This window comes from Mustela putorius, unplaced genomic scaffold (genome assembly GCF_011764305.1).
Source record: "Mustela putorius furo isolate JIRA1106 unplaced genomic scaffold, ASM1176430v1.1 tig00003834_pilon_pilon_pilon, whole genome shotgun sequence".
In the NCBI taxonomy this organism is placed as follows: Eukaryota; Metazoa; Chordata; class Mammalia; order Carnivora; family Mustelidae; genus Mustela; species Mustela putorius.
In genome coordinates this window covers 84,089,657-84,102,492 of record NW_025421987.1, presented here as the reverse complement: position 1 = coordinate 84,102,492, position 12,836 = coordinate 84,089,657, and the positions used below count along the sequence as shown (strand labels likewise).

At 36.3% G+C, this 12,836-nt stretch overlaps 1 protein-coding gene and 1 pseudogene across 6 annotated transcripts in view; one reads left to right on the top strand and one right to left on the bottom strand.

Moving 5' to 3' along the window:
* DCUN1D1 (defective in cullin neddylation 1 domain containing 1) overlaps positions 1-12,485 on the top strand; it is a 36,806-nt gene extending 24,321 nt beyond the window's left edge. For all 6 annotated transcript variants that reach the window (XM_004745080.3, XM_004745081.3, XM_004745082.3 and 3 more), the window contains exons 5-7: positions 7,923-8,005; positions 8,252-8,348; positions 9,659-12,485. In XM_004745080.3, the coding sequence (XP_004745137.1) occupies positions 7,923-8,005; positions 8,252-8,348; positions 9,659-9,738 (260 nt within the window). In that variant the 3' untranslated portion in view covers positions 9,739-12,485. The remainder of the gene's footprint in view (positions 1-7,922; positions 8,006-8,251; positions 8,349-9,658) is intronic.
* On the bottom strand, positions 2,473-4,167 carry LOC106005112 (annotated as a pseudogene).
* Positions 12,486-12,836: the final 351 nt, after the last annotated feature.

Below are 12,836 nucleotides of genomic sequence, written 5' to 3'. Positions count from 1 at the left end.
AGTAGCATCCATAGCTGATGCTCATGTAGTTGGAACATCCAGGGATTGGACACACGTTGTTTCAGGAAGTGGTTGGTTCTTGTCACAGAATACTCCTTCTTCTTATCACACAGGAACACAGTTCTTATGAAGTGAACATTTTTGTCTTGCTGACTTCTACCATTGCCCTTGTTTGTCCTCCACCCTCAGCAGAGCACGGAGGAAGTCTGACCATGTAAAGACTGCTGTCACTTACCCCCTTCTTTTTCTTTCTTTTGTTTTTTCCAGGTCAGCATCCCAATTATTTTAACTGTTCTTCATTTGAGAAGACCTTTGTTATTCCTGTTACTGTCCCCTACCAGGCACATTTCCAATTTCTCAGATTCTCTCAAAATAGAGCTCTTAAAGCTGAACATAATACTCCAGAAGGAGGTTGTTTAATGTAGAACGCCATGAGTCTGTTATTTTTTGTGAGACTATTCATTCTGTTTGGTCAAAAATTACGTTTGTTCTCTAACAACCATGCCATTTTTAGGACCATCCTGAACTTTTATCAGACTAAAGATTATAGGTTATTTTCTTGTGAACTGTGGTTCAGCTAGAATCTTACACCTGTACAGTTGATTAAAAAAATTTTAAGATTGGGGTGCCTGGGTGGCTCAGTGGGTTAAAGCCTCTGCCTTCGGCTCAGGTCATGATTCCAGGGTCCTGGGATCAAGCCCCACATCTGGCTCTCTGCTCAGCAGGGAGCCTGTTTCCCCCTATCTCACTCTGCCTGCCTCTCTGCCTACTTGTGATCTCTCTGTCAAATAAATAAATAAAATCTTCAAAAATTTTTAAGATTATTTGTTAGACGTTTAATATTTAGAAATAATTTTATAAAGTGTTTTTAAGGTATATTTTCATCTGTGTAATCCCATTTGGTTCTTGTAACAACCCTTTGAACTGTGTAAAAAATCTATCATCCCCTTTGTCATAAAGATGGAGAAATTCATGGATAGAGAGGTTGACCTACTAAGGTAATGTAACTATAGAATTGGTAGAACTGGGATTCAGTTTGAGATTTTCTGGCTCCCTGTTCTTTTTTTTTTTTTTTTGTATTTTTGTTTGTTTGTTTTAAATATTACATTGTGCTAACTGTGGATATTTCTAAGTAAATGAAGACATTGTGAATAGGATTGTTAATCACCATTCCATCTTCCCTAGTGAGTTGGCAACATTTTGTTTCCCTTAGGGACAGTATTTGGATCCAGTCTCGATTCATTTCCATGTTCATTCCTTTTATGAAAGCCCACGTTGCCTTGTTGATTTTGTTTGACACTGGGATTACCTCATTTTTTAAATTTTACTATAAGGACTTAAAAATTCATTCTGCAAGTATCAGTTTTAGGCAATTTTGTTATTTGTGCTTGTCTCTTTTTCCTCTGTATTTTCCTTCTATTTATTATAATCATTGTTGCCACTTGTTACCTTCTTGTCGAATTTGCTCTGTTTTCCAATACTGCTTCAGAATCTCTAATAATAATCTTAAAAATTATTAAAAATAAATAATAGTGATAGTAAGGACTCCTTTATTATTTACCAGGCACTGTTCTGAATGTCTTATGTCTATTAACTCATTTAATCCTTACAGCAACCCTGTGAGAGTAGGTACTGTTAAATTTATTTTAAACAGAATTATAGAGAGGCGAATTCACTTGCCCAAGTTCCCTTAGCTAGCGGTAGAATTGGAATTTAAGAGGCTACAATACTATTTCAAACCACTTCTCTCTAGCTGGGCTCTTCTCTCTGTCACGCAGACATTTCTGTCTAAAGGGCAGTTTTTCTAAATTGCTAAAAGGCAATTGCCATTTTATCTCTGTACAGTCTTATGCATTTCAGTTCTTTTTTTAAAAAGATTTTATTTATTTATTTGAGGGGAAGAGGGAAGGAGAAAGAGAGGGCATGCATATACACATAACATAAGCGAGCCAGGTGGGAGGCGTGGAAGGGGTTAGAGGGAGAGAACTTCAAGCAGACTCCTTACTGCATGTGGAGACCAATGTGGGACTCGATCTCAGAACCCTGAGATCATGACCTGAGCTGAAACTAGGTTGGACACTTAACTAGCTGAGCCAGCCAGGTGCCCCTGCATTTCAGGTCTTAATTATAAGTTATTAAGTCTTTTAGAGTATACTTTTTTCATTCAGAAATATTTATTGACTCTTTACTCTGTGAGCATAGAGTCAGGAGCATCTTAAGTTTGTCTGGGTGAGTTTGCAAAGTCTTCACAAAAATGATTAATTTTTTTTTTCACACAACAGTGGTTAATTTTCTTGTTCAAGGGCTCATATTGCAAGCATTAAACCAAGCATGGGCTTTGATTCTGTGAGCCCCAATTCACATATTTAGGAAAGTAAAAGCACACTGTGATCATGTATATGGATGAAAAACTCAAGGCTCACAAGTTAATCACATTGTAGTTTTAAATTTCTACAGCCTAGAAGCCAGAAGTCACAGATCTTTTAGGTCTTTCTGGATGTTCCACAAGGTATCTACACTTTTCTTGAGCTGGGCAACCTCACCATCCTTCAGCTTCTGGTTGATCACCCTGGTTAAGCCCTGAGTGCTCAGGATACATGGAAGGCTCAGGAAGACTTCGTTCTCAGTACCTTATAGCCTCTTACCACTGTTGACACCGGATGAATCCTGGATAGGTTTTTCAACATGGATTCAGTGAGATCAGCCACACTTAATCCAGTAGCCCAGTTGGTATATCCTTTTAGCTTGATGACTCCATAGGCACTTTCAGCCACTGTCTTAGGCACTTCATTCTAATTTTCATTGTCATTATCGGTTCCCATTTCTGGATTCAGTTCCTGAAGAGAAACGTCTGCCACATTCAGTCCACTCCACACAACCTTGTGTCCACACCCACAATCCTTGAGTCGCCATATTCTCCCAAAATCCATCCATGGCAGCTGCTGGGATGAATGCCAAGATTTTCAGCCATAAGATAGCAAAATCTAGCAGAATTCAGATTATCCCTACTTCTAATGACATGGTGCTTGCATGGTCCACTTAGTTTCCAGGTAACATGTTTGAGAATATCCACTGGGTTGGAAACCACAATTATGATACAGTCAGGACTGTACTTGACTACTTGTAGAATAATGAATTTGAAGATTGAGTCAGCTCTCTCCATTGTTGGTGGACTCCTGCAGTCACCACCTCAGTCTTAGAATTGGCAGTCACAGAGCAATCTTTATCTGCTACAATTTTAGATGTCTGAAGAAATAAGCTCCCATGTTGCAGATCCATCATTTCCCCTTTGAGTTTGTCTTCCAAAACATCCACACAGGAAAGTGGATCAGCTAGATACTTTCCTAGAATGCTGATGGCACATGCCATAACAACTTGTCTAACACCCACCACAGTGATCTTGTTTGGGAATGGTTACCTCTTCTGCAGCTGGTGCAATCAGCTGTTTCCTTAAAAGTTGCCATCGTGGGGCGCCTGGGTGGCTCAGTGGGTTAAGCCTCTGCCTTCGGCTCAGGTCATGATCCCAAGGTCCTGGGATCGAGCCTCACATCAGGCTCTCTGCTCAGCGGGGAGCCTGCTCTCTGCCTGCCTCTCTGCCTGCCTCTCTGCCTGCCTCTCTGCCTGCCTCTCTGCCTGCCTCTCTGCCTACTTGTGATCTCTATCTGTCAAATAAATAGGAAAAAAAAAAAAAAAAGAGTTGCCATTGTGCCCAGAGAGAACTGGCTGTAAGAGTCAAGTGAGGAAGACAATGTTAGCTGCGTGCGTCTCCTTCCGTGCAGGATCTGCAAGCAAAGGTGATTAATTTTTGAGCTGTGAAGAATGAGTATATGTTTTTGAGGCCAAAAAAAAAAAAAAAAAGCCATCTCTTGTGGAGTGATTAGCAAGTTCAGTTGTTCAGAGGTGAGAGACCTAGCATCTTTGAGGAACTACAAATAAGTTCATTTAACTAGAAGTGTAGATTTTATCTGAAGACAATAGGAAAATTATTGGAGATTTAAAAATAATTTTTAGTAGACATTATTTTTTGAGCTGTTTTAGGTTTACAGCAAAATTGAGCAGAAGATACAGAGATTTTCCATGTACCCTCTTCCCCCACACATACATAGTTCCTTCCACTATCAACATCCCTCATGAAAGTAGTACTATTTCTTACAGTTGGGTGTACATTATCGGTGTACTGATGCATCATTATCACCCAGAGTTCAGGTTTACGTTAGGGTTCACTCTTGGTGTACATTCTGTGGGCTTGGACAAACATCATAACAACATGTTATCTATCATTACAGCATCCTACAGAGAATTTTCACTGCCCTTAAAGACCTCTGCTCTGCCTATTCATCCTTTCCTCCCTCCTAACCCCTGGCGACTGCTGATTTTTTTTTACTGTCTCCATAGTTTTCTTTTTTCAGAGTTAGCCTTTTTCTGACTGGCTTCTTTCACTTAGGAATATTAATATGTGTTTGTTTTCCTGCATATCTTTTCATGGCTTTATAGCTTATTTTCTTTTAACACTGAATAATATTCCTCTGTCTGGTTATACCACAGTTTATATGATCTCTCTATCTACTAAAGGACATTTTGGTTGCTTCAAAGTTTTGGCCATTATGAATAAAGCTGCTATAAACATTCATGTGCAGTTATTTGCATGGACATAAGTTTTGAGTTCATTTGGGTAAATACCAAGGATTGCAATTGCTGAATCATATGGTAAGAGTATGTTTAGTTTTGAAACTGCCAAACTGTCTTCCAAAGTAGCTGTACTGTTTTGCATTCCCACCAGCAATGAAAGAGAGTTCCTGTTGCTTCACATCCTTGCCAGCATTTGTTGTTGTCAGTGTTTTGGATTTTGGCCATTTCAAAAGGTGTATAGTGGTATCTCGTTGTTTTAATCATTGAAGAATTTTAACATGGAGGTGACGATATATATGCCTGAAAGGTTCATGTGAAAGCAATTGTGGTTCTTTAAAAGGAGTGGAGTCAGAACTAAAAGAAGAATGATTGGTTATAGGCTCTTGCAGTGATTTAGCTGGAAAAGGACTCTAGCATTTGTCCTGTAGTAGGGATGGAGAAGAGATTTTTAAAAAACGTACTTAGAAGCTAAAATGAAAGTGCCTTGACTGAAAGTGTGTGATGAGGAAAAAAGGAATTTCTCTATCAATTCTGAACACCTTTAGGGAACATTTGGAAATGTATGCATGCGTTTTTTGGTTGTCATAATGACTGAGGGTTTCTTCTGGCATTAGGAGGGTGCTGTATGTCATACAGTGTATAGGGCAGTTCTTCACAATGTGACATTGTGTTTCATTGAGAAACACTCTAGGGTGAAGACGCTGAGAGATGGAATAGCAGGTCTGTAGAGGGTAATGAGTTCAGTTTGAGCTCTGTTGAATTTGAGCTGTTTATGGATACCCAGTTGAAGATGTCCTTGGGCAGTTTGATATGTGAATCTAGAACATAGAGATAAAGGATTCATATTTAGGAGTTGAAGAGTATGACGTGGGAAAAGGTGTAAGGGTTTGAAAAATCTGTGGAGGGTAGAAATGGTTATCGCTAACATATACAGTATTTCAGAACACCAACATCGAATGGAAGAATGGAGGAAGGGGAGCCAATAAAAGAGAAAGCCAGAGAGGACAGAGGAAAATTATTAATAGAGTGCTATCAGTTAAAGCTGAATGGCAGTTCCATGTAGAAGGTGTATTCAGTTTTGTCCAATATGACAGAGAGCCAGCTAAATTAAGGACATCAAAGTGTTTATTTGGCAACGAAAATAAGGACATGAAAAGTGTTTAATAGGAAGAGATTACTTTCAGTAGAGTGACAGAGGTACACGCTAGTTTATAGAATTAAAGAGTGTGTGGGAGGGGCGCCTGGGTGACTCAGTGGGTTAAAGCCTCTGCCTTCTGCTCAGGTCCTGATTGGGAGCCCCGCGGGCTCTCTGCTCAGCAGGGAGCCTGCTTCCCTTCCTCTCTCTCTCTCTCTCTGCCTGCCTCTCTGCCTACTTGTGATCTCTGTCAGATAAATAAATAAAAATCTTAAAAAAAAAAAAAAAGTGTGTGGGAGGTGAGGAAATGGGGCAATGAATGTAGATTACAAAAAAAAAATTCTCTTCTTGAACAACCTAAACCTTTAAACATCATTCGCATATACTTCTGCCCTTGTCAGATTCTTTCTTTCATGTATCAGCTGACAAATGGGTGTTTATAGGTGTCTCCTGGTTTGTAGTTATTTGAATATCTCTGTCTTATCCTTATTTTGTGAGAATTAGTTGAAAAGGGAAAAAAATGCTAGCACTAGTAATAAGCTTAGTTATACATTTCATGCATTTGAAAGGAAGAAGAAAATCATTAACATGCTAATGACAGCCTTTGTGCTGTACTTGAGCCACACAGTTAGTATGTTTGATTGTTAAAGAAAAGAACAAGAGGGCGCCTGGGTGGCTCAGTGGGTTAAGAAAAGAACAAGAACCTTAGAGGAATATTGGCTGTAGAGCCTTAAAGACTGCAGAGATTATAAAGGTATTACAGTTCGGAGTTAGTGTCATATTTCTAGTTTTCTTAAAACTTGGGGATCCGAATTTGACTTTTAGATTTGATTTAGGACACATTATGTATAAAAGTAGAAGACTTCATGTGCTGTTTTAAGATTATCTGTGAAGCAAAAGAGAAAGAGGTAGCTAGTTAGCTAGTTAAGGGGATGAGAGATCTAAGAAAGTTTTTTTTTTTAAAGGTAAGTTCCATAACCTGAGCATATTTCTTTATGAAGGGGGAAAAGCCAAAAGACAGGGCAAAGTTGATGTAGGGAGAGAGGAAAATTAACCAATAGGTAAGAAGGATGGTATTGGCTTGAGAACAGTGGTGTCAGGGGCTTATCTTTGGGCTTATCTTTGGGTGAGAGAAAAGTGACACCTTTTCCACTGAGTTTGAAGAAGACATAATAATGGATTTGAAGGTAAGTAGTGTATTTCCACATGGAACTGTAGGGAGTTCATTGATTCAGCGGTTTTGGAATGCATACTTTGTGTTTCGGTCTGCTCGTTTGGGGATATCCAGTTCCTATCCTTGAAGAACTGAAGTTCCAGTGCAGAAGGGGATTTTTTTCTTATGGCCTGTATATTGTTCTTTGAGGTAGGATGTGAGCCTTCTTGCATCTTGCCTGGTCTCAGGATTCTTTAGGGATGGTTTGGAGATCAGATCTGAAAGGACTTTTACTTTACTTGGGATATAATTTTTCCTGACCTGGAGATGTAAATTTACTCATAAAAGCTTGATACTTACTTAACAGGTTTAGTTCCTTGAAAGAGGTCATAGTTCTTTCTGTCATGACAGGTATTGTACTTTGTCATGTAGTGGTATGGTTTCACTCTGCTCCAGACCCAGTCAAGTAGCCATTTATATTGTTTTCAAAACTTTTCCAAAAGCAAATCTTAGTTGATGAATTTTAATTTTTAAATCAGTATTCTTAGTGGTCTCTGAAGTCAGGTTCAGTCATTGTGGAAAGCAGTCATTTGCATTACAAACTGTAGTAGATAGTGGGTCTCAACTGGGGGCAGACAACGAAAAATTATTGGATCCCAAATGTCAGAGTTGCTGAAGTTGAGAAACAGTGATGTACATGTTAATACTTATCTTTAATACTTATCTCAGTCAAGTGTGCTTCTCTGCATTATGCAGTTTAAGCTTCAGAACCCCCCCTGTGAGGTAAGTGGTATTCTTCCTTCCCTGAAGGGACTGTTCATTAGTGAGGAGTCAGGATACAAACCTTGGTCTTAAATGTATTTGAAAATTTTATGAATAAGTAGTCAGGAAAAAACTTTTTTAAAAATTTTTTTAAAGGACTATCTTTGGTCTTACCTGTTGTTTTTTTTTCAGGGATAAATATTCATGGAATTTGAAATACATAATTTATTTTTAATATTACAGATCTAGAAATGGCCATTGCCTACTGGAATTTAGTGCTTAATGGAAGATTTAAATTCTTAGACTTATGGAATAAATTTTTGTTGGTAAGTTCATGTTTTCTGCAGCTCCATCTTTTCTGTACCTTTTTGCTTTCTTTGAAGATAAATTAACATTTTTTAAAGCATGACTAACTCATCTCAGAGTGTGTAGTGGACATAGAATGAGAAATTTGATTAGCAGAATTTCATTACACAAGTTATTTTGCATTCTTGAATTTAGCATCATTTGGGCTGATATTTTGAAACTCTCTTTGGTGATTTGGATGTTTTTTGCTTATTTTTTAAAAATAGGAACATCATAAACGATCCATACCAAAAGATACTTGGAATCTTCTTTTAGACTTCAGTACAATGATTGCAGATGACATGTCTAATTATGATGAAGAAGGTAATGAATGTTTTTGCCTTACTAATATTGGTTTTGTTTTTGTTTTACTTTATTGCATACTTTTGAACTTCTTATCTACTTCTGCTTTTCATGGAGTTGGATTCTGTCCTCTGACCTTTTATTTGTGTTGTTTTGAATGTGTAAAGTGCTTTTGTCCTCTTTACTAGTCTACGTTGTTCTGTTTCTTTAAATGCTGTCTTCCAGAAAGGCATGAGTAGTTTCCATCCATGTTTTAGGTTTAGGTTTTCAGTTTACTTATACTACTTGTCTTAATGTACTTTAGTATTTGTGTTTTTATTGTTACCTGTTTATCTTGTCTGTGAACTTAACTGTAAACTCAAGGTTAGTGGCTTTGTTAAATTTGAAATGTACTTCAGCTGCCTACTGTAGTACTATTGGCATTCAATAAATGATCGTCAATTGGATTCTTTTCTGATATTTTTTCATATATGTAAAGAGATGATATTACCATCCACTACGGGGACCTGTGCTTTTATTTTTTTGAGAAGTGGCAGTGGTTTACGTTGATTTCTTCACACTTCCTTACCTAGCCTCCCTTGAGAATTACCAGGATATGATGCATTTTTGAGATTGTTGAATAGACAGAGGTGCTCTTTGGAAAATCTCCAATGCCCTTGGCTTCCTTTAAAGTGTCCTGGAACTATTTAATCAGAGATGAGTTTTTTTTTTCTCTTTGTTTTCGTATGATGTAGTCTTCAGTAATGAGTGAGAAATATCTAATCCTGGGTATGACTGATGATAATTGTGCTTTCTGTAAGGCCTTACACGAAATTGGAGAACTTCCTGATTCGGAAGTTAGCATGTGGATGTTTAGAGGCACGCATATATGCTATTCAAAATCTTTTAGTATTTTATTATCATGAAGTAGGATAGAGTTTGATACTTACTGTTGATTTCTGTTGTAAGTGTGTCACAAAACACCTGGAAACTTTTTTCTTCCTACCTATGCTCTCAGTGCTGATGACATGACACTATAGCCTCGCCATTTAAGCTGCCAGTTCAGTGGCCTTCAGAAAACCATGATATTGTTGATTGATTACCAGAAGAGTTATTATTTATTATTCAGGGGATTATCAAGTTTTAGAATAATAGAGCAGAGAGAATACAGGAATATTTTAGGTAGAAACTCTAAAAAGTCAGAATTTTGGAAGACTTACCAGTGGGAATATTTGTAATGATATACTCTAACTGTTATGGCAAAGGTATTTTAAGAAGTAAAGGATTCTCTAAAATGTTTTATTTCTGCTTTTCTTTCTTTCTTTGTTCCCATATCCCCCCCCCCCCCCCAGGAGCATGGCCTGTTCTTATTGATGACTTTGTGGAATTTGCACGCCCTCAAATTGCTGGGACAAAAAGTACAACAGTGTAGCACTAAAGGAACCTTCTAGAATGTACATAGTCTGTACAATAAATACAACGGAAAATTGCACAGTCAATTTCTGCTGGCTGGACTGAACTGAAGATCAATCCTCACAATTCAGACTGAGGGTTGTGTCAAAACTTTAAGGATACATCTTGGACCATATCGTATTTCATTCTTCTAATGGTGGTTTGGGCTTGTCTTCTAGTCTGGGCCGCTCTAAACATTTATAATTCCAACATTGTGGATTTCATCTTATATCTGTGGACCATCCTAGTTTATTCTCCCATAAGTCTTAGAAGCTTTATGGTGATTATTTTGAGGTTTCCATTCTTGCATAAAGCACAATGCTGTCTTCATCAGAAAACAGTTTGGCATAAGAATTAAACATATGAACATCACAAAAAATTTATAAAAACTTCTTAAATATATGCTTTGGGCTAGTTGCAAAGACTATGCTGATAGCACTTCCAATAAGAGTGATATATTTAAGTGTACCAGATCTGGAATGGTGTTTGGTTTGGGGGGATTTTTTTTTTTCCTGGCAAATCACATGTATTGTTGATGTGAGTAGAGTAACTGATGTCAAAATAACCAACGTGAGAAATTTTTAGGATAACTTGGTGTGCCTACCTGAAAATTTTATTGTGTTTCAGACCCTCAATTTCAAAGGTTCCACAGAACTAGTCTGCACTTACCTTACCCATGTTTATATATAGTTGTCTTACAGGGAACTTTTATTTAGGAAATGTCTGCATAATGTTAGATTCTACTCCTGTCTACATTATGCACTACATAATTGGATTTCATTATGATTTTGAAATGCTTATATGCCTGTCGAGTAAGTTAAACTATTTAATTTGTTTTGAATGTTTTAGATTGCCACACAATACAATATTCTAAATTTAGGCATGGGGGTTTATTTTTGTTTTGTTTTGGTTTTTTTGTTTGTTTGTTTTTGTCAGCACACTATGGAACACAAATGAAATTCTCTTAATTTATAAGAAGATAGTAGGAATTAAATTTTGAAAATGGTCATGATGAGCCATGAAGTTCAATCCTTATAGGTACTGCTTTCAGACAAATAGTCCATTTTTGATGACTTCTTATTTTGTTGAAATTGCTTTAACTGCTAATCACTGTGGTTGCCAAATACTTCAGGAGCAAAAATTTTCCAGCAAGCATGTACTTGATGCAAAATACCAATCTGGTTTTTATTCTTGTATATTATTTAGTTTCTTCACTTTTTTTGTTTCATTCGAATTAGCTCAGTTTTCACATCAAAGCAGAATTCTATCTTGTATGTATTTTTTTCATTACAAGACCCACGAACTGCTTTCATGCTGAAAATGCCTCATTTCTTTGTTCACTTCTTGACATGTGAAGGGTTTCTTACTTTCTTAAACATTTCTGTAAGGCAAGTTAAAAAAAAAAAAAGTAAAACTTCATATAGTGGATGGCTTTGGTTTTTAGCAAGGAATAGGTTTTTGCTTGGTATATCCAGGCAACTCTCTTAATATACCAATGTTAAAATTATCAAAGGAATGTACTTCAGAATAGCAGTACGTTTTATGTAGATGTGGAAATGATTTTAAGAAACAATGACATCTTACAACTACTTTTTATTTACACAGTTTCTGAAATGGAGCTTTCCCCATAGATACTATATTAATATTCCAATCATAACTTTAACTCAAGAATATAATTCTACCAAAAGAATATTTTGAAAACTTGTGTTCGGGTTACTGGAATTGGTTATTTTAAAAAAAGGAAAAAGAAAAAAAGAAGAATCCTGCTGCTTTCAGTATTTCCTGATTTCATATTTGTAAATATAAAGAGGAACTTCAATTATGAAAAATTTAAAAAGATATATATATATATGTACTATTTTGTTTTTTTGTCTTGAAGATTTTGAGTTATGGTATTGTTTTCGGATTGATTAATTCGAGTATGCTGTGTTTTAAAATGAGATCCCATTAGCTTTTTTTTTCTTCCCTCAATATAAATGGTTTTTCTTAGAAGTCTGATATTGGTTCATGGCTTAGTGCCTTGGGTTTACAGACTTTTCCTTTTAAATGCAAGACCTTTTTCAACAAAATAGTGTTTGTCATCATTTTGGTACTAAACATTTATAATTACTGTGTAATTATAAACAAAAAATACATAAAGCTTTGAATATAATTATGTAGCATAAAAGTTAAGGTTGTTCACTCTATGATGGCATCTTAGAATTAAACAGTACTATTACTAGGGCTGAAAAGAGAAGACTGGTTTAATGTGGTGTGATTATTTTGAGGATAAATGTCTGGTTACAGGGAATATTTTGTACTAAAAAAATGCTTATACATATGGCCATGTATGTGTGTGAATGTGTTTGTGGGAGAGTTTGACAGAGAGAGAGGTTGAAAGATCCACACACATGTGCAAACACACACAACTTGAAATGCTTTAATTCATTAAGTGTTTCAGTCTTCATTTCGGTAAACTCCCCAGGCTGATTCTTTGTTTCAAATTGAACCACAGGTACAGTTTCCTTTTTGCCAAATGTCAAAACAGGTACACATTTCAAAATGTAATGCTTTTTAAATAGTAAAGTGTATAAAATTAGAAGTGCCCACATAAAAAATACTTGAGATCAAGATTATCTTTAGTGACTATCATCTGCATATCTCTGTAAGTTCGATTGTGCTTCTTAAAATCCCTGTCATATTACCAACAGAGGCAATAAAAGCTTCAATGAAATTGCCATGACTAAATCTTTTCACATATTATTTCAGTGTAATATTTTAAAGACTAAAATATACCTTAAACTTTTCCAGGAAGAATAATTATTCATGGAAAGAGCATTGTAATGGCAAGTTTTGGGAAGAAAAGACATGCCAAGTCTTGTTTACTACATTTCTAAAATGTTTACAACTATACTGGGCTGCTTTATTAACAGTACTGTAGTTGTGTAATATGGCATTATAAGTGTGTGTTCTTCATTAGACTTTTAAAAAGTTTTAATGAGAGAAAGTAAATAACATGGGAAATCTTTTATATAATATCCTTACCGGGAAATTCTTATTTAAGCAAGGCTATACTATTTTTTTTCCCTCAGAAAGATT